The 21084-nt window shown below is 46.5% G+C and overlaps 1 protein-coding gene across 1 annotated transcript in view; it reads left to right on the top strand.

The window, feature by feature from the left end:
* The window catches only part of PDE4B (phosphodiesterase 4B), a 560125-nt gene that overhangs the window by 507830 nt on the left and 31211 nt on the right, over positions 1 to 21084 (top strand). Inside the window, exon 8 of the mRNA XM_029617533.1 lies at positions 9863 to 9975. Coding sequence (XP_029473393.1) covers positions 9863 to 9975 — 113 coding nt within the window. The remainder of the gene's footprint in view (positions 1 to 9862; positions 9976 to 21084) is intronic.

Raw genomic sequence — 21084 nt, 5'->3', positions numbered from 1 at the left:
AATCATTCTGGTGACAGTGCATCGAAGAAGCCATGGGTCATGGTTTTCTGATATCAAGTTGTTTGATTTTACTGCATTAATTTTTCAATTGATGCCCCAGAAGGAGAAAAAAGCCAGCAGCTTTGAAATGGTAATATCTATGATGGATCCCCTAGACAGATGTGTCCTTTGCCTGGAGGCTGACCACGCTGTCCAGGGATGTCCCCACTGCACCACTATGACCCCTGGAGGGCATTGTTTCTAGCTTGATCTCATGGAAAAGTACTTTGGGTGGCATTTATATCGAGGAACCCAGGAGCTACACCAATCCTGGCAATGCATCAACATCAGGAGGGCATAAAGCTCCCTTGACTTTAGCATAGACAGGACCAGGGAGACAGGCCATTGCAAGGCTCCTCCTACCCGAAGACAGTGAAGGTATCACAGAGCACCAATGACATGCACTGGATGAAGAACAAGAAGCACTGACATTGGTTTCTGTCAATTCTTGGTGCTGGAAGCAAGGATATTCTGGTGACAGCCTTGAAACCCCTAAAATGTTACTGTAGGTAAGAGAGCTCATCCTCAGAGCATTCCCTAGAATTGCATCAGTCTCTAAGTATTCAGGTATCAGTCACTGGTTTACCACTGATGTCCCAGGAAGATGTGGCCTGTCCTGCTGCCTCCTAGCTGGTATCAGCAATTTTTGAGGAGCTGGATATGAAAATCCAGGAGGCCCTGGATCATAAATTGCAGAGCATCTGTGCATCAGCATTAAATGCATCATTATCTCTTTAGATAGAATCCAGTCCCTTTTGGCACCTAGTGGAAGGGTCACGATTCCAGGTCCTGGAGAGGATTCAACATTGGGAACTGCCACACCAATGTTAATCTACAGCCTATCAGATGAAGAGTCTTCGCTGAAGTGCAGGAGTTCATGGGGTCTAGGCCCCAACAGACAAGTACTAACCTCACTAAGGTCTTGTCTGCTAGTTGAGTCAGATCCAGGCCCACATCCCCAACATACCAGTCGGGATCAGACTCAGAATACTCCTGGGAGTACGGCTAAGGATCTTAGTGCATCTCCAATCAGAAGAAATCAGCAGGTCTCCCCCTTGAACCTCTCTCTTCCACAGGAAAGGAGAAGATCCTCCCTGGAGAATCTTACCTTTGCTGATTTTGTTAAGAGAATGATGGATTCCATTTAATTTACATTGCAAAAGGAAAAAAACATTCAGGGCAAAGATATTTGACATCCTCCAGTTTGTTGACCCCTCAAAGGACATCATGGCTTTGCCCATCCATTAGATCCTTCAGGAGGGACAGATGAGAATGTAGCAGAACCCCATCTCTTTGGCTTCTGTTAATAGGAAGGTGGATGTGATATATCAAGACCAAAAGGCTTCTGGATTACAGAAGCAGCAGCAGCAGCCTCATCAACAGCGGTGGTCAAATCCACTCTCAAGAATACCAAGAGGTCTAGAACCTATTCCTCGTTGCCCCTAAGTACCCTGGACTTGCTTGGGAGATACTGAAGAGCATAAAAGAGGCAGCAGAGCAGCTTCATTAGAAGCAGCATGATGCCTTGGATTAACTAGTGGACAAGGAGATGACATGTGGAAAACACATGTTTCAGTTGACCTTTGATGTTTTTGAAAAAGGATTAAGAGTCTATGTAGTGGGTAGTGGTGCCTGCACACCTGTCTGGCTTCAGGCCTCAGACCTATAACAGGATGTCCAGGAAAGACTCACCAATGTGTCTTGCAGTGGGGAGAGTTTCTTTGGAGATAAGGTCAAGGAAGTGGTAGCTCATATAAAAGACCTCTGTGCAATGCTTCAAACCCTCTCCACTGCCACTCTAGACCCAACCTCCTCAACCAGGAGATATCCAAGTGGGACACTGAGGAGGCATTTCTGTCTGCTGAGGAAATGTTCTCCTCCACTCCCTTGGTCCCATCAGCAATGGATCCTCATGCACACCCTAGATAACAGCCCCAAAGCCACAGCTAGCACCCTAGCCATACCCCGGGATGGGGTTTTGACTGAATCGAAGACAACATAGCTAGGATCCCAGTATCCATGCCAAAGGAACTTCCTGTCATGAGAGAGAGTAAGATTTTATGTAAATCATTGGATCAGAATAACTGCAGATTCTTGAGTCCTCAGCATAGTTTAAAGAGGGTATAAAATGCGCTTTTTGAGTGTTCCACCAAATTGCCCATCAAAATCTACTTGGTCAGTATCTCAGCATCAGGAATTATTGCAAGAGGAGCTCTTCTCACTCTTAAAAGCCAATGTGTTCAAGCTTGTTCCACCAGGGGAAGAAGGTGGGGATTTTACGCCAAGTACTTCCAGATCCCAAAGAAAATAGGGAAGCTCCATTCTATCCTAGACTTAAGGACCTCAAACAAGTATCTGATAAAGGAAAAGTTCAAGATGGTTTCACTAAGCACCCAGATCCCCTTTCTGGAAAAAGAGGACTAGTTATGCTCTCTAGGTTTGAAGGATGCTTACATCCACATAGAAATATTTCCCAGTCACAGAAAGTATTTCTGATTCATAATAAGGAACCATCACTTCCAATATCACTCTTCTGCCTAGCATTAGCACTATTTGTATTCACAAAACCTCTTGCTCTTATGACAGTGCATCTACATTCTACCTGGATGATTAGTTGGTAAAGAGCACGTCTCAAGGCTGTGCTTCAGAATCATTGAGAAAAACCATCCCAGTGTTGGTTGCTAGGGTTCATCATAAACTACCCCAATTCTCGCTTGAGCCCGTCATTTCAACTGAAATTTATGAATGTAATCCGCTTTGAAGTGCTGAAAAAAGTGCGAGAAGCGGAATATTAAAAAAATCTAAATAAATAAATAAGAGCACTGCTAGACATGACTTGGGTTAAGAGCATTCATCCCACAAGAGACCATTTGAAGGATATGATACAGTGGTATATGCCAGTACATTCATTGTGCTCAGTTGGAAAGCACCAGTTGGTGACTCCTCCACCTTGTGTTTATTGATTGCAAACTACAAGACTTAGAGCTTTTCATGCGCAGGTCCAGGTTTATGGAAAGCCCTTCCAGAAAAGCTATGGGGGAACAAAACATAAAGATATTCAGGAAGAAGATTAAGGCACTATATTTTAGAGAAGCTTATGAGTGATTTTTATCAGTTTTAATTGTTGTATATTATTGTCTGATGTCTTATTTTATTTTTGTGTTTGTTTGAATTGTATAATGTTATATATTATGTTTTTATGAATGTGTTTCTGTAATCTGCCCCAAACTTAATTTTGGAAGAAGGGGAATATAAGCCTAAACAAATAAATTATGAAAAATAAATAAATTAATAGATATATAGGAGAGGATTACCACATTGATATCACTGTGAATAAGAATGAGTCAGCAAGTATCAGCACAGGACATGTTGAGATTGTTGGGCCTCATGGCATCAACGATCCATGATATTTCTTTGAAACATCTTCACAAGAGAAGAGCCCACTGGATTCTCAGATCACAGTGGAATCAAGATACTCAAGATTTTCAAGTCAGCATCCATATCACTCACACTCTGAAGGACTGCCTATCCTGGTCACTGATTCATTGCAATGTGGCCAGGGGAATACCCTTCCAAATTCCTCCAGTTCAAATTGTCCTAACCATCCAACCTCAGCTGGGGAACCCATGTGGGACTCTGCACATGGGTTCCCCATATGCTTCATGAGGTAAACTTCCTAGAGCTAAGAGCAGTATGGTACACCCTAAAGATTTTCAGAGATCATTTAGCCAACAAAGTTATCCTAGTCCAGACAGTCAACCAAGTAGCGATGTTTGACATCAACAATCATATCTTCTGTATCAAGAGACTCTCTCCATGTGGGACTGGGTCATTTCTCAGGGAATGGTCCTTAGAGCCACATACCTAGCAGGTGATGAGAATGTCCTGGCAGACATATTGTTAGGTCCTGAATCCCATCAACGGCCTCTGAACAGGGAATAGCAAACCCAATATTCTGCTAGTGAGGCACACCTGTAGTAGATCTGTTTGCATCTTCTCTGATCCCACTTTTCTACTCTGGAAGGAGGACTCAAGGTAAATTAGCCTCAGATGCCTGTGCCTTGAATTGGGTTCAGGATTTACTGTATGTTTGTCCTTCAGTTCCTCTAGTGGCAAAGACTTTAGTGAAACTCAGAAGAGACCGGGGAACTATCATTCTCATCGCTCTCCATTGGCTGAGACAGGCTTAGTTCATAGTCATGCTGAAGATATCCATCAGGAACCCAGTCAGGCTATGGACTTCCCAGCTCTCATCACTCCTGATTGGGGACTGTTGCGCTATTCCAATATCGGGTAACTGGGCCTCAACTTGGATATTGAGGGGATAGCTCTACAATCTTAGATCTTCCTGAGGATGTCAGTTGTATTCTTCTGGCTTCCATGAGAAAGTCCTACAGGTTAAAGTAGAGGAGTTTTGCCTTTTGGTGTGAGGGGAAGGCCCTAGATCCTTTCTCCAGCTCTAGACAAAAATTGCTTGATTGCCTTCTACATCCTTCAGAGTCAGGTCTTAAGACCAACTCAGAAAGGGTTCACGGTGCAGCTGGCTTTTACCAGCACCACATAGAAGGTAAACCTATCTTGGTCCCAATGCTCCCATGGTAAAATTTAAAGAGCTCTGAGGCCTGAAACTACACCACCCAAGTTTAAAATTTCCTCTGGGATTCTCCCAAGACCCCCGCCATATCTCAAGGTGGTGCAGACCCCAAAAGTTTAAAACAATACCTTATAGTCTGGGTGTGACCCCACCCACTTCCCAAACCCCTCCCCTTTTGTCTAACACCCCCATTCCAAACAAATCTACCATTTTCAAATTCCCTTTCCTCGCACCAGCTGCCACATCACACTGGTCCTTTCCCAAAATAGACCAGAATCCCTGGTGCCTGATGGGCCCCCTTCCCTCAGATCAAAAAAGGACCCGATGGTCCAGGAGGACCCGCGGACCCCATTACTCCCCTCACCTCCTCAAAGAATCATTGATAGCTCAGCGGCAGCCCAGAGTGCCCCTAGTTCCAGGCTGGTTGACGTCATCTTTCAAAGTGGCTCCAACCATCCTTTGCGTCATCACGCAATCATAGGGAAGTCCTATAGATAGTGGATAAGTTTATCTAGCTAACTAGACTTTATCCAGTTATATTCAGTGAAGTGCCTAGTCAGCAGCATTCTATTGAATGTTTATGACAATTTATCCGACTAACTTGTCAGATAAATCGTTTGCTCACTGTGCTACTCAATATTGACCTTTAAGAGTTCATCTCACAGGGGGCCTGATTCAGACTTAAATTATTAAACATGTAAAGAACGTTACTGGAATATCTGTAGCATTTTCCTTTCTGCTACTTATCTGAGCAAGCAAGGAAATGAAACATGGTGTGCTATTTTCAAAAAATGTTCAAACCGAAAGCTCAAGTAGCTTAACAGAATAGCATACTTATCTTGGCTGTTTGTACACTTGGGTCTTGCTACATAAACCTAAAAATTATCCCGTTTTAAAATAAATAAGTGTTCAAACAACCAAGACTGTAACTATATGTTGTAATATTGTACATCTCTTTGGGTGATTTATTGAAATCTGGGAAGCGATGTTTAATAAATAAATAGCCTTCTCTTCCTGGATAGCCTCGCCTAGCCTTCCCCCTATAGGTTTCCAGAATTAACACTCCCCTCCAGGGTAATGTAGTGTCTCTTTCACAAGCAGGCCCTTCTCTTTCCTCACCTGCCTTCTTTTGTCTGAGCTTTTCCCTTTTCTAGACCTCTCAAGGTGTAATCAGCCTAAGTGGAGCTCTGCCCTCCCTCCAGATGTTTGTCTCTTGTTTCAGGGGCTCTGGCTGCTGTTCTGGCTTGCTTGGACTGCCTGACTCTTCTGTCCATATTTGTCTATGGGGAATATGGACTCCATCACAGATTCATAGGGTTTGAAAAGTTCCACCGCGATATACTTGCCAGGGATGAAGTGCCTACACCACGTACTCCCCTACCCTCCAATAATTTGTTTTAGGGGAGTTGGGGTTCCAGGACTACAATGGCGAGTGCATTTCTTCACTCACCCTACTTCACCCCCAAGCATGCAGCCCTCCGTCTCTCTCTCTCTACCACACATGCCCCCAACTCAGATGCAGCCCCCTCTCCTCCTTCATCCACTCACGCTCAATCCCCTTCTCCTTCTCTTACTGTTCTCTCCTCTTGCCTTCCCCCAGCCCTTTCTCTCTGTCCTCCCAGGCCCCAGGACACTTCCTGCCATTCCTCCCCTCTGGTGGGGGGTGGGGGATCCTTGCTACTCTTTGGCGGATGGAGTGTTGACCGATGCTGCAGCTGATCCTGGGACAGGGCTGGATTTAGGAGCTTGGCACTCATAGGCAGGACCAGAGGGTGAGGGTATGGGGGACTCCCACCCTCCCCCCTCCCCCCCACTGGCACTAAGAGAGCAGAGAATTCATCCTAAGATACTGGAAAATGGGAAAGGGGCTACAGTGGTGCCCCTTTGAAATGGCAACAGTGCACGGCCCTAAAGTAAGTGGGAGAAGTCTCCTCTTTGGCCTGGGTATTTGGTGCCCTAGGGAGTTGCCTGTGCCTAAATCCAGGCTTGTGCTGGGGGGGGGGGGGTGCGGGCCCACACTGAGACTGAAGAGCAGGGATGGGGGGGGGGGGGGAAATCCCTCCTCAGACTGTCTGTCCCTCTACCCGAGGTCTTGCTGCCGCGCGAGACCCTGCTACACCTGACTTTGCAAGCGCTCGGGAACAGGTGTTAACGGGGGCAGGGCCACTGCAGTCGCCCAGGGCACTTGCTCCAATTTGCCCCACGAAAGGACGTCCCTTGCTGTAGTCTGGCTCCCTGGCACACCTTTTGGTCTTCTTCAGAGATGAGGGTGTTCTCCCTGGCTCGGCTCTGCTGCCCTACTTCCTATCGGTGGCAGCAGGGAGGTTCCCTATGGCCGCGCTCCACTGTGCTGCTGCTTTCTGTGGGTGGGGGTATTCCCCGGTGGCCCCGCTCTTCTGCAGGGCCGCTGCCGCCTGCCAGCAGTCATGTTCCACACTGTGCCGGTGGGAGCGTTCCCTGCTGTCTCCTCAGGGGCATTTGAAAGTTTTCCCTGGCAGCAAAAAAAAAAAAAAAAAAATCAAGTTGCACGAAACAAGTAAACGAGCGTCTTTTCAGTCCGGTATGGCAGAAATAATCTGACTTGCGGTTGCGGCTAAATTAATTAGGAACTGAGAATATGACTAGAAGGCTTTTCTTCATCCTCTTCCTCCTGTTCTTCATTTACTTGCCCTGCCCTAACCCACTTCAAAAGCATCCATTTGTCTTTTAGGGACTTGACATACATATAGAAGAGGAGAACAAGGGCCAGTTCACCATCTCCTTGGCTCCCAGTTAATTTGCCCTGAGACACATTGTTTACGTCTAAACTGTTTTAGAAAGAAAATTGCCTCCTCTTTTCAATAAGAGCTGGCCTCCCACGCAGAGCAAAACTGACGTTTTAGAAGTACGAGAACTCTGCTAATCGTCAGTATTAAACATTTGGAAGGTAATCTTCTCTGCCATTTACATATATAAGACACAGGTTTAATGCGTATAAATGACTTGCTATAAAATCGCCTGGTGTTTGCTCACATAAAAGTATTCACGTTGCCAGATTTCCTGCACGCATAAAAGTATGCGTGTAAATTAGCACGCACAAGTTGCGCCCTGCAGAGAACAGCTGTAACTGCATGCAGCTGGGCTTGGGCACATTATTTTGGATAATTTTCAAAGTGAATTGATTGATGCGCATAAGTGTGCTTTATTTCAAATATTTCCACCCTGCTCTATCAACATTTCTGTATTTGATGTATTATTGAAGTCGTTAAATATTTTTCTGTAGGTTACTTGTAAATGTATTTGTTTAAATACATGAATGAATAAATAAATACATTTCTAGACTGTTCCTTTACAAAATGTGTCACTTATGGATGTCGCCACCACATAAATTGCCTGTGAGGCTGTGAAATTACGCATTTACGGTGAATTTTAAAAGCCCTAGGTGCACCAAAACCAGGAGATATGCGCAGAAGTCGGACCAGTGCACGCTGCGCAGATTTTAAAATGCGCGCGCATACGTGCACAAAAGTTTTTTGACAAAAAAGGAGCAGGGTGTGGGTGTGGTCTGGGCGGGGGCATAGACATTCCAGGAATTATGAATGAAACCAGCGTGTAAATGCTTAGGTACACAAGCGCGCGCGTTGAGTCCCTTATCCCGCATAACTTTACTTCTGCTATGGATGGCGAGTAAGTCATAAAACAAAAAAAAGCTAGGCTAGTTAGCGGGGAGGGGCTAACGGGGTAAAAGAGAGGCTATTTAATTAGGGAGTTAGGAAGTCCTATCCTTTATCTGGGTGAACTGGGAACGAACTGGGGAAACTGGCAATTTCTTCGGGTGTACATCGCTTAAAGTCCCCATCACTTCCGCAGTAGAGGCTGTTTCCCATATCAGTGAAACCTGCAAGACGGCATGTGCGCGCACAGGCATGCCCCATAAAAAATTGTGCCAATCCCCACTGCTTATGTGTTAGAGGTAGCATTTGCATGCACATGCATGCCCCATATAAATTTGTGCACACATGCACATGCGTACAGCCATTGGTGCGAGCCGGCATACGTGCGTATATGGGTGGCTGCGCAGCTGTTTAAAAATTATCCTCCCTGAGAGCAGTTTTACCGATGTTAGGGGCTTTTGTAAGATTGCCCACCCTACATGCCACAATGCGTGTGCTTTCAACTGCATTACTGTGGGGGCATTCCTGGGGTGGAAGTAGGTCAGGAGAGGCAAGCACATATGTACCTTTGAATTTTCAAAACTTAACCCATTGTTTTGGGTGGGGGTGGGGGGGGGGTATCGGCAGTAGAAGCAGACGCAAATCTCAGCTGGTGCTTTTTCCACGGGCAGTTTTCAAAGGGGGCGTGCATTTGTATTTTCACTTTGAAAACTGGAGCAAAATCCATGGGTAGAAGAATGTAGCCGCAAACTTTTCACCTGTCTGTGCAGATGTGAAAATTGTCACCGTAAGGGTAATATAGAAAGAAAACAACTTATATTGAAGCAAATGAAAAAAAGTAATCAGTGAAAACCTAAACAGAAGATACCCCCAAACTACTGTGATACCTTTGCTGACTCCATCGGAGAGTCCAGCTCATACTTTATTAAGTTAAGCCTTTGGCTGCATTCAAGAGAAGCTGGGCTTTGTTTAGTAAAGGACGAGGTGCATGCGTCCCTTCGGCCGGCCAAGCTGGGCACTCGTGCAGAAGTCAGACCCCCCCCCCCTCGGCACAGTATCTCAGAGCCTTCCTGGGCTTTCTGATTTAGCCTTCATTCTGCTGAGCGTGCTGGGGCTGCGAGCGTGAAGCAATGCCACTTAAAGGCCGAGCGCTTCCAAAAGGCACGTTTTTAACTTCCCTGCGATTTCGAACGCTAGGAAGGCGAGAGCGCCTCGCGGGCAGCTTTTGGGGGCGGGGCTGCGAGCGCCGTCCGGGAAAGCGTGCGGTGACTCACCCGTCTGAGGAGAAAAGGGCCAGCCGGGGAGGAGGAGAGGCTGGGTGGAAAGCACGCGTATGCAGATCAAGCTGTCAGAGCTGGCTCCGCCCCTCTCCCTCTCTCCCTCTCTGACTTCCCGTCTCCAAAGCCGGCCGGAGGCAGACGGACGAAACACAGACCCCGGGCGGCACTCCGCGAGCGCATGATGAAGGAGCACTGCAGCCCCTACAGCACCGTTTCTCTCGCCTGTGACCCCGGCTCCGCCATGGACAGCCTCCAGCCGCTGAAGCCTGATTACATGTCTATGTGTTTGTTTGCAGAGGAGTCTTATCAAAAATTAGCAATGGAAACTCTGGAGGAGCTAGACTGGTGCTTAGACCAGCTTGAAACCATTCAGACTTACCGCTCTGTCAGCGAGATGGCCTCCAATAAGGTAAGCTTGCATGGGTTTTCCAGGGTCACCTGCCTTCCTCAATCATCGAATGTCCTTTTAACTGCAACTTGGCGGTGCCCGTCCTAAAGACGGCCCCGCACACATTGCGATGTACGCTTGTGATGGTTTTATCAACATGTTGCAACTATCATCAATTCTTCATCATAAAGCACAAAATAAAAAACGGCAGTGCCACTTTTAGTGCCGAAGTACTGAAATGGAATAAGTTTATTGCACGGGAACTAAAGTTTGCAGCTGGTCGGGCTTCAGTGTGAAGCTTTTGCAAGTAGTAATTTCTAAAATGTTATTCAGGTAAATCTCTCGATATTCACACCAGGATGATTTTTACATGTCCCTACAGTGAGAAATTAAGATGTTTGCTATTCCTATGTTGTTTCTTGAAATTAAGTTGCATATTGAAAAAGCTTTGATTGCATTATAATACATTTTTTCTGTTAAGGACAGCATTGTAGGTGTCATAATGTTAAAAATTATGAGCACGTTTTATTTAATGGCCATTGCATTTTCCTGGAACCATTGTATTTTCCTAACAAAGTAGCCTCCACCTACCTGACCCTAAAATTAACCAGACTGAATTGTTCCCCATCAGTGTATAGTGATAAACTGTATATACCATTAGAAATCTAAAATTAATTTTACTAAAATGTTTTCTAATTTGAACTTCCATTCTAAACATTTTTACAGTGTCAGCATTTCTAGCTTCTGTAATTTGTAGTTAGTGCCATTGAACTCAATGGTTTGCCGTGGCAAAAGCGCAGGACTGTTGGCATTCAATGGTGGACTCTGTAGTTCCTCTGACCCGGGGAGGTGCAGTACACCCACCCCCACCCCCACCCCCTCGAGCCTCCCAAGAAGTTTGAATAGACTAGCTCCATAATAGGGCTTGGATAGTGTTGAGAGGCAACCAGGACTGCAGTACCTGAAAAAAAAAAAAAAAAGACAAAGAAAATTACAGTAAAATTATTTTAGTATTATCCTTCCAACCAGCTTTTATGTAGTAGCTCCTTAATAGGCCTCAGAGAGGGTCAGAGAGCAACAAAGGTTGCACCACATGAAAAAGTACAGTGAAAGTCATTCTTTATTGGCAAGATATGTTTTTTCTAAGCATGTCTGTAATATTCGTGATAAAGAAATTAGTTGTAAAGTGGAATCTCTGCAAAGGTCCTATCTAATATAGCTGGGTGCTTGGGTGTGTGTTAGCTTTTAACTGGTAGGAAATCTCTCCCTGGGGCTCTGACAGCCTCTTGTTTAATTCAGGGTCACATCTTTGAATTTTCTTGTCAGTGAACCATGGCTTTCATCTCTGCAGATTTCTGGCATAATAAAACTGGGATTTTAGAGTAGTGGAAAGGCCTGGCTAGAAGGGGCACGTCCAAGGGGGGCATGAACAAGGGGTAGTGTGTGACCATGGCCAAGGATGGCATAGCCAAAAGGGGCAATGCCCCAACTTCATTTGCATTTTTTTTGTCCATGGCTTTACCAAGTAATATGAATTGGATTTTCAAGTCTGGGCACATTATTTTCCATGAAATAACCACCCTGCATGCCACGGAGGTGCAAAAGTCCATGGGTACTGTACTCTGCATCCGCAGCAAGTTTGAAAGCAAACAAATATGCATGTACTATCTCTATGAAAATTGGGGCAAAGTCTGCTAGTAAAAAAAAAAAAAAAAGGCTTTGTTTCCCAATGAAGAAAGTCTGAAAATTGCCACCCCAAGCTTCTGAAAATATGTATTAACCCTTTTGAAGTCTATTTAGAAGCCACCTAGAAGTGATCCTCAAACTTCCTTGGCTTAAACGTGTTGCATTAGAATAAGCGACGCATTGTGTGGAGCAGCTTTGTCTCAGGTGTGCTTCAGCACGAATTCCTTAATAGCAAATCAGACAGATGTTTTCAAAACAGGATGCTTTGGCTACCCGGCAGAGGAAGAGTGGAAAGAAAAGCAGTATGAAAAGGAAGAAGACAAATAAAGTCAGTGTGATTCCCCCAGAACAATACGGCTGTAAACCGTGACCTACCTTCCTGATCTCTACTATTGCCGAGTTCCTGGCCCCGTGTCACCCCAGCCGAACTACGTCAGTTCTGAATGATAGTAGGGCCTGACACAGCTGTCAGAAATGTGACTCAGATTTCCTGTCTCCATCCTGACTGACTTAGAAAATACAGAGTTGCAACAACAGAGAGCGAGTAAAACCACTGAAGTGATAGAAGCATAGAAAGGCAGAGAAATGCGTCTTTAGACATCATTGCTTCCAAAAGTACTAAAACAGTCTACAAAACTTTTCCTGTGGAACATCCGGTGTAGTATTGTTACTGCTTGTGGCTTTTTTTTTTATATATACTGTCGCACTGGCAGTGCATTCGTTGTAAAAGTAGCCGGTAAGGGCTGTGTTAACTGCTGTAGCTTTGTCAGACAGATGTTTTCAGCTGACCTGTGTGAATATTAGGGCCCTTCTTTTTTTTCAGTTTTTATTATCTTTTCATGGGAATGTATCCGTGTCCTTATTATAACAAATAAATTCAGGAAAAAAATCAGTGGGGAAAAGTCATTTTTTCCCCATTAAATTTTCTCCTGTGTCTGTTCACAATGTGGGGCAGTGTAAAGGCTGCGTTTACCCCCCCCCCCCCCCCCCCACTTCCCAAATACTGCACAATTTACATAACTTCTTCCGAAAAGCAGATTTTATTGATTGGACAAAGATGGCCGCAGCCCATAGACATTGAATAATCAGCAATTAGCAAACATATCAATAACGTCATCATAACTGTACAAAACTCCATAACAACTCGTAACCAAATTAGTGACCAGCAAGCCCCCCCCCCCCCCCCCCCCCACTTCTATGTGGTAAGTATAAAAGTCAGCTGAGGCGGGCGCACACCCCTTGGCCGTATAAGCCGTGGAACTGTCCTTTGACACCTTTGCTAAAGCCATAGCGTCCGGTGACCCGACCGTGGAAGTTGGGAACGTTTGTTCTAATCGCCCCAGCATTTCCTTCTTCTTCCCTCTTGGCCGTTGAAGCGTCGAGGGACTGCGCCGGATCTGTTAGGCTGCTTGCCCAGTCTGAACCGCCTGTTCGATCCTCCTAAATGCGGGGGGGTTGTCGCTTCTGCCAGTCACCATGCCACGGTTCCCCGGTAGCAACACTGCTTACCGGGGACCCCCCCCCAACAACCCTCCCGGGCTGCGGCCATAAGGTGCAACACCACTTGAACCTGCAGATCAGAATTAAAATGTCCGAGCCGACGCCCAATAGATGAACACCATCAGGTCGAAAACATCCCTGGACTCATTTATAAATTCGTGTGTAACAGACAAACCAAAGACACGCATTCATTTTCCCATCCATTTGTTAATCTTTTCCTAACCTTTTCCATCGCTGAATGAGAGCGCTCACCTTTCCATATTCTGCGAGGGGTGATGCAGGACCAGACCATCACCGACTGCGGGAACATGTTATGCAATACCATTAAATCTTTCTGCATTTTTTGGGTGAGAGCGACGCTTTTGATACGGGGCATATCATTACCGCCGAGATGTATGACGACTGCCGAAGGAGTGTCAGGGTTGCGATTGCGTAGCTCCAACACAGTCGGTAATAACTGGTCCCACAACATCCCTGGGATCCCTTTCCAAATCAAAAACAGTCGCTGAGGTGCCATCCCTAGGTGCTCCCCTGTCGGGCATTGCAGGGCCCTCCTATGTGCCCACCGCACATAAGAGTGCCCAATCATCCACGCAAATGACATCTTCCACCCACGATCTGTGCAAATTAAAGCAAGAGAAAAGAAACACATGAAGCGGGGAGGGTCGATAATCCCGGCAACCCACTACCTGTAAAATAACCCGGCGGCCTCACATATCTCCTGAACCTTCCAGAGCGCCAATTGCTATGACCTCGCCAAACTAGCTGCCGCTGTCGCCGCCCCTATGCGGAAGGAGTGCGACGAATAGCCCTCTGTGCCCAGACCCAAGAATTTTAAAGCCATTGCAATCCCGACAAAACTGGTATCTCGTTAATGGTACCCCAGACGCGTGTACCAACAGAGGACCTCCGTATGTTGTACACCGTATCTGCCAATATGCTATCGAGCAATGAACTGGGCAAGTGGGCTCGCCATACCATTCACGGAGGGTGATATTCGCTCCTGCTCTCAATTGATCTGTTTTGGACCTGTGAATGCGAGGAGTCAGTTTTCCCTCTTCAAGCCTTGTATCTAGCATCTCCTGAAGCGCTAGGAGGTAGCTCTTCCGTGTGTTCACTGACAAGGACCCCAAAATCATGCTCCAAAGTTCGGAGGGCCAAGTAGCCACACCACCTCGGGTGTGGGGGTCGGGTAACGGTCTGCCATTGGTGCTAGGCTGTGAAATGTTGTGAACTGCAAGCGGGAGAGAGAGTCAGCAATGTTATTGAGTCTACCTGGGACATGGGCCGCTCTAAAGGTGATATTGAAGCGCAAGCACGTGAGCATCAAATGCCGGATGAGAGCATTTGATTCAAAAGTGCGTGCAGCCAGTGCATTAATCACTTCGCCGCAGCCATGTTGTCGGATCTGAACGCAATGTGAGACTCCACAAATGACTCTCCCCAGATTGAGGAATGTTAAGTCCTTGGTGACTGTGCCGGCACCACGAATGTGGTCACTGCTCAGCGCACCAAGTTACCTGGAAATAAATCCCAAATCCAACGCCTCCTGCCGCATCTGTGAATAACTCCAGCTCACTGTTCTGCCTAGGGGTCCTGCCACAATGCAACACCATTGAAGTCCTTTCCAAAGGTCTCCCACACAACCAGGTCACTCTTAATTGCACTGGAAACCCTTAGACGGTGGTTTTTTTTCACGCACCCCAGCCGTAGCAAGTGATAACCTGCGAAAAAAGGCCCTGCCCATAGGAATCACCCTTGAAGCAAAGGTGAGTAACCCAATCAAGGACTGGAACTGCCTCAAGGTGGCCTTCTTAAGGCAGCGCATTTCAGAGATTGCCTCCCTAAGCTTAAACACTTTATCCTCAGGCAACCTGGACCGCTGGGCCACCGCATCCAGCTCAATCCCGAGGGAGGTAATTGTGGTAGCTGGTCCCTCCGTTTTCTCTTCAGCTAACGGGACACCGAAGTGTCTAGCTACCTCTTTTGCAATGACCAGTAGGTTAAAGCAGTCAGCGCCATTCCTCTCCACCAACAGGAAATCGAGGTAGTGCACTATCTGCCTTCTATCCGCATGCTGTTCGATTACCCAATGCAAAATGAACTGAATAATTCAAACAATGCGCCAGAGATTGAACAGCCCATCGGTATGCAGCGGTCAAAATAAAACTGCCCCTTGAAATGAAAACCCAGCAAGTGGGAGGAGTCCGGGTGCACCGGCAGAAGGCGAAATGCAGACTCTATGTCTACCTTAGCCATGTGCACGCCGGATCCGGCTTCCTTGATCATCTGAATTGCCACGTCAGATGAGTACACCGCCGCACATAATGAGGGTCAATATGGTCGAACCTCTTTGCCTCGCATTCTTCCCTCTTATGAGGAACAGAACAAAAGCAAAGCAACTCGGCTAACACCCTTTCGGTATCACTGCAATCAGATGACTATGAAGTATCACAATTCGAAGGCTTACCTCGTCCCCTGTCATATGAAGTAGCCTCTGTGCTAGGAGCCGTGGAAGCTGTAGCCAATGGGTCGGGGGCTGGCGAAGCTTCCCCGCAACCTAAGACCGTCATGGAAGCCCCAGTGATGCCTCAGGGCCAATTAATAGCTTTTCTGGGGCCCACAGGACGCCTTTCCTTGTCCGCTAATGCCCCTAGCTGCTGTGATTTGGTGCTCCTCTTGCGTAACGCTGACCACCGACCCTGTGGAACTGAGGAGAGCGCTGTTATATCCTGCACTAGTTCGTCTCCTGGTGAGCACTCGGGCTCTGACGAAGCACCTTTGCCCCGTCCGTGAGACAATGAAGGGGGAGACCCCACCATGCACTGCCCTACCCACTCCATTACATGAGCAGCTGCCTGCTCTTTAATTTCTAACAGCCACTGATCCGTGTCACAGCTGGTGCTGCAGTATTTGATGCTGGCGCTGCAGTATTGGATGCCCCCTGCTTTTTGCGCCTGCACTGCCCTGCGGTCTGCTTGCTCGCTTTTGGCTTGATGATCCTGTTCTTAACCTCGGTCTTTCTCACTGCCGAACCTTTTGAGCCTGCTACCCTGAGGAGGGCCTGTTGATGTGCCGAGGACCCTTCTGCCGCTGCTGACCGCTGACTTGTAGACACCATCCCCGACTGACAATTACTGCATTGCAAAGTTACAATTAATTGATAAACTTTTTTTTTTTTTTTTTTTTTTTTTTTTTTAAACCTCTGCTGTTTGTATCCTCGGTAATATGGCCACAGCCATGTGGCCCAGATGACTTAAATGGCAGCCGTCAAACCCTGCGCCCCAACCTGGCTGCCGCCCTGTGTTCCAGGTGATCACCGGCATAATGGCTGCTGCCATGTGCTGCCCGCCCCCCCTCCCCAAAAAAAATGGCTGCTGCCATGTCCTGCCCCCCCCCCCCAAATGGCTGCTGCCATGTGCTGCCCCCCCCCCCAAAATGGCTGCTGCCATGTGCTGCCACCCCAGGATACAAAGACATGCACTACAAACAGGCCGCTGGCCCTTTAAACACATAATGTGCACTGCACTGCTGTGGCCTTTGTTCTTTTAGGACGCTAGTAATTATAATGTAAATGATACTTCAAACAAAAGAGGTGGGGATCGGTATATGCTATATATGCGATATATGAGATGGCTATTTAATAATACCAGATGGCTATTTAATAACACCTTTAAACATATATACCTATGTATTGCTAATCCTTGAAATACCAAACCCATATCTAAGTATGCAAATACCCATTACACCAGGGCCCTTGGCCTTAAAAGAATAAACAGGCCACGAGCCTTTTTAGCCGCCCTAAATACTAATTAGTAATGTAACAGGGGACACTACCATGGGGCCGCTGGCCCTATAACAAAACACTTCTAGCTGAAATAAATTTAAGTACATATGGCCCTTTGCAAGGGGCAACAGCAATTTAAAATTACCTGGATTTAACATAACCTGGCTGAATGGTGGACATATATTGCCACTAGTCTTTAATTACCCGATTCTATATATATAAATATAAGTTTATATCTTCTAGGTGCAATAAATTAGTTAGAACTGTAGTGAATTTAACATTACACCAGGGCCTCTGGCCCTATAGTATGGCAGGCTGCCAGCCTTTTTGATGCCATAAATAATAATAAATAAGCGGAAAAGACAATTACCAGGGGGCCGCTGGCCCTATAAACAAATACTTTAGATGCAATAAAAGTTAAACACATAGATTTGAGGGCCACTGGCCCTTAAACATAAGCAATAATAATACAATTAAACATATAATAATACAGGACCGCTGGCCCTTTAAGGACATAGAATTAAATACCTTTGCTTAACTGTTCAGCTCGGTTCACCAGCAAGCTACAGGCTCCAGCTAAAGCGGAAGCAAGGAGGAAAGAAGGCCTTGCCTGGCTACCTGATTTCCAAAGTGAAACTAAAGGGAACAATTCTGCCGGCTGTGCTAGTGGACTGGCTGCACCCCATGCTGTGCGGAGCAGAAAGAAAGGGGAGGGCCCTGTTTTTCCAGGGCTGATTCAGGAAAGACTAAGCCCCCACACAAAAGGAAAAAGCTAAACCCCCCCCCCCCCCCCAGTCTTAAGTTTCCTCCTTCACATGAACTGCAAAACGCTACAATTGTTTCTAAATGCTGCCGGAGTCTGGCAGAAAAGTGCAGAGCCCCAGCGTGGGCCTGGCCCAGAACAGAACCTTAAACTTACTCAGCCACCTGAACCGCAAAACGCTACTAGGTTTTCAATGCTGCACAAGGGAAGATGAAGCCCTGCTGATGAAGCTGCTCTGTACCTGGCCGAAAAGGGAGGGCCACCCACGCTGGCTCTCCCTTTTCTACCTGCCCCCACACCCCCCCCCTGGCCCCTGCCTAGCCCTGCCTACCTTGCCTTCCATGCCCCCATTGTGTCCTGCTTCCTTAGCTGAGTCGCAGGCTCTTTATAATAAACACAGATAAATTCTCAGGAAAAATAAAATAAAATCCGAAAACAAAGGTCCCTATATATATATTTTTTTTTATTTATTTATTTATTTATTTGCTTACATATACGTACTTCCCGGGTTAGAGCCAACAGGTGACCAAGTCGGGTCCAAGCCAACATATCATGGGATTTGATCAATACAATATAAATTACAGGAGTGTAAATAAATTATTGTGGAAGGTATTTATGGTAATACTTTATATAATAGTAGCATTTATTCAGTTAGGGGTAGATTTTAAAAATTTGCGCGATCGCTTACTTTTGTTCGCGCACCAGGCGCGAACAAAAGTACGCTGGATTTTATAAGATACGCGCGTATCTTATAAAATCCGGGGTCGGCGCGCACAAGGAGGTGCACATTTGTGCAACCTGCGTGCGCCGAGCCCAGCGCGCGCTGCCTGTTCCCTCCGAGGCCGCTCCGATTTCGGAGCGGCCTCGGAGGGAACTTTCCTTCGCCCTCCTTCCACCTTCCCCTCCCTTCCCCTACCTAACCCACCCCCCCCAGCCCTATCTAAACCCCCCCCCCTACCTTTGTCGGCAAAGTTACGCCTGCCGGCCGGCAGCCCCACTCCATGTTCCGGTCCCGGGGGCTGGTCCAGAGGCCGTGGCCACGCCCCCCGGAACACCCCCGGGCTGAAACCACGCCCGCGTCGCCGCGCCCGAAACGCCGCGTCACGCGCGTCGCCGCCCCCAAAATGCCGTGTCACTCCGGCCACGCCCCCGACATGCCCCTTTTAGAAAGCCCCGGGACTTACGCGCGTCCCGGGGCTTTTACGCGCGCCGGCCCGCGAGTGCCCTGCACGCGTAAATCCTTCCGGATTTACGCGCGCAGGGCTTTTAAAATCCGCCCCACAGGGAATGCATTCAAATTGTTATGGAAATTGTGGAAATTATTGTGATATGTGATGTATATAAGTGCAACGTGATTTATGTAGTGCAGTTTGTGGAGCACATGAGTGCAATAAATGGAATTTTTTAATGATTAGGAGTGGGTTCGGCATGGAGCTTTTGGTGGGAGGGAATGAATGTTTATTGGTATTGCTATTGAATTGCAATGCGGTACATTTTGGATAAAACATATATGGAAATTGAAAGTTTAATGGGTGAGAGATTAGTGGTGGGAGTCAAGCGTATATTTGAATGTATATACTTCACAGTAAGTTCTAGACTTTATGGATTCATTTTCAGATTCCATTCTGCCATGAGCGAACCTTAGCTCTCTTGGACTCCACTTACTGAAAACGCAAGACCTTGTAAAAAGACTCGGCCCGAGGTCCTCCAAGCTAATAGCAGACTGTGACAGTGCCTCAGTTTAAAAACACCGGGGTCCCTGGTACCTGGCTCAGCACTGAGGCAGGACATCTATGTTTTTAAACTGCTGGGCTTGGAAAAGATCTGGAGATGAAAGAGCTTCTTATGCCCGCTGTTTTCGTAGATTGCAAAAGAGCTTTTAACCCACACAATTTCCCCAGTGACCAGGAAGTAAAGGTGTGAGAAGGTTCAGATGAACCTACGAAAAGTCTTGAGGGTTTGTTGAACTGGTGCAGCAAACGTATGGAGAAGAAAACCTGGCAGTGGGGCGAAAATCTGCTGCAGATCTATGAGAGATCCAAAGGAAATAACTTTGACGCAACAAATCCACTTTGGATTTTGGCAGATCCACCTCGTAGTTTCCATTAGAAAAACAAATCTGACGAACTTCCCTAGCAGAGCCGAGGAAAATCCAAAATTTCCTTCCTGCTGGAGCCAAGCTCCTGTCTGCTGCTTCACTTTTGGCTGGAGAGCACGTGTGCGAGGTGTATGAAGCCCTATTTAATAAAAAGATCTTGGAATATATTTTTATTACAAGAGTATCTACCTAAAAAATGACCATTAACCTATGACAGAACAAAAACAAAAAAACATGTTTTCCTCTCTTGTGGCCAGTTGTGTTGTAGGTATCTCAGATACAGTATTTATTTATTTAGTTTCGTGTTTTTTTTTTAATAGTTGTTGACTGTGGTTCCTGATGGATGCTTTCTTTAAAAGCAGCAGCTCATTCCCATTAATGTGTACAATTCCATCAGCAACTGTGAAAAGTACATTTGGAAGGAAAAAGAAAAGAAAACTTAACCAAATAAATATTGTATCAAACATACCCGCTTCACAACTGAGCATGAGTGCAGATAATTTTTTGTAATTTTGTGAATATTTTCATGAATATTCTGCATAACTTGCATGTTATTGAAAATATTTGCCCAGACAAAAGGCAAAATTCACCAGCTGTGCAGCTTTGTGACATTTAACCTATTATCTCCCAAATTTTTACAGAAGCTGTGTTCTAAATAGGACACTGGGACACAATTAATTTTTATTTTTTTTTATTTTTACCCCTGTGACTTTGAAAATGTTCCTATTAAGTTCTCATTTGCAGAAATCTTAACTTTTGCTTCCCCCCCCCCCCTGAATGTGGTGGGCCCCCTCCCTCCTTTTCTGTGAAAGGGGTTTACTCAAGTAAAGGGCGAAAGGTCACCACGGGGACTGTGGAGCAGGAGCTGGCTCACTGCCCCTCGCCCGTACATTGATTTGCCACCAGTGCTGGACCAAGGCTATGGGAGCAGCAACTTGGGCTGCAGTGGTCTTGCTAAGTGGGTTGCAGGATAGAGGGGAGACTCATATAGGGGTGGGTTTGAGGAAAGGACCGCCAGCCCCTGGGCAGCAGTGACTCCAGCTAGGCTCCTCCCCCCCACCCTTCCTGCACTGAAGGTGCTGTGCAGGAGTCCACTCCACTAGGGTCTTGTCACAAAACAACAAAAAAAAAAATTCTGTCCTAGGCCAGTGGAGGCTTTGCAGGCTGTAATACATTTTTTAAGTCCCAGCTAAGCAGACCAGTGCATCGGCATTCAAGATCATACAGGCTGCTTCTTCAGAAATGGTAGGACTGCAAGACGGAAGTGTTTACCGTCCTTGGGAACAGCCACAGCAG

The sequence above is a fragment of the Rhinatrema bivittatum genome, chromosome 10 (assembly GCF_901001135.1).
Source record: "Rhinatrema bivittatum chromosome 10, aRhiBiv1.1, whole genome shotgun sequence".
Lineage (NCBI taxonomy): Eukaryota > Metazoa > Chordata > Amphibia > Gymnophiona > Rhinatrematidae > Rhinatrema > Rhinatrema bivittatum.
Note: the sequence above shows the minus strand (reverse complement) of the source record. Positions and strands in the feature narration are given on the sequence as shown.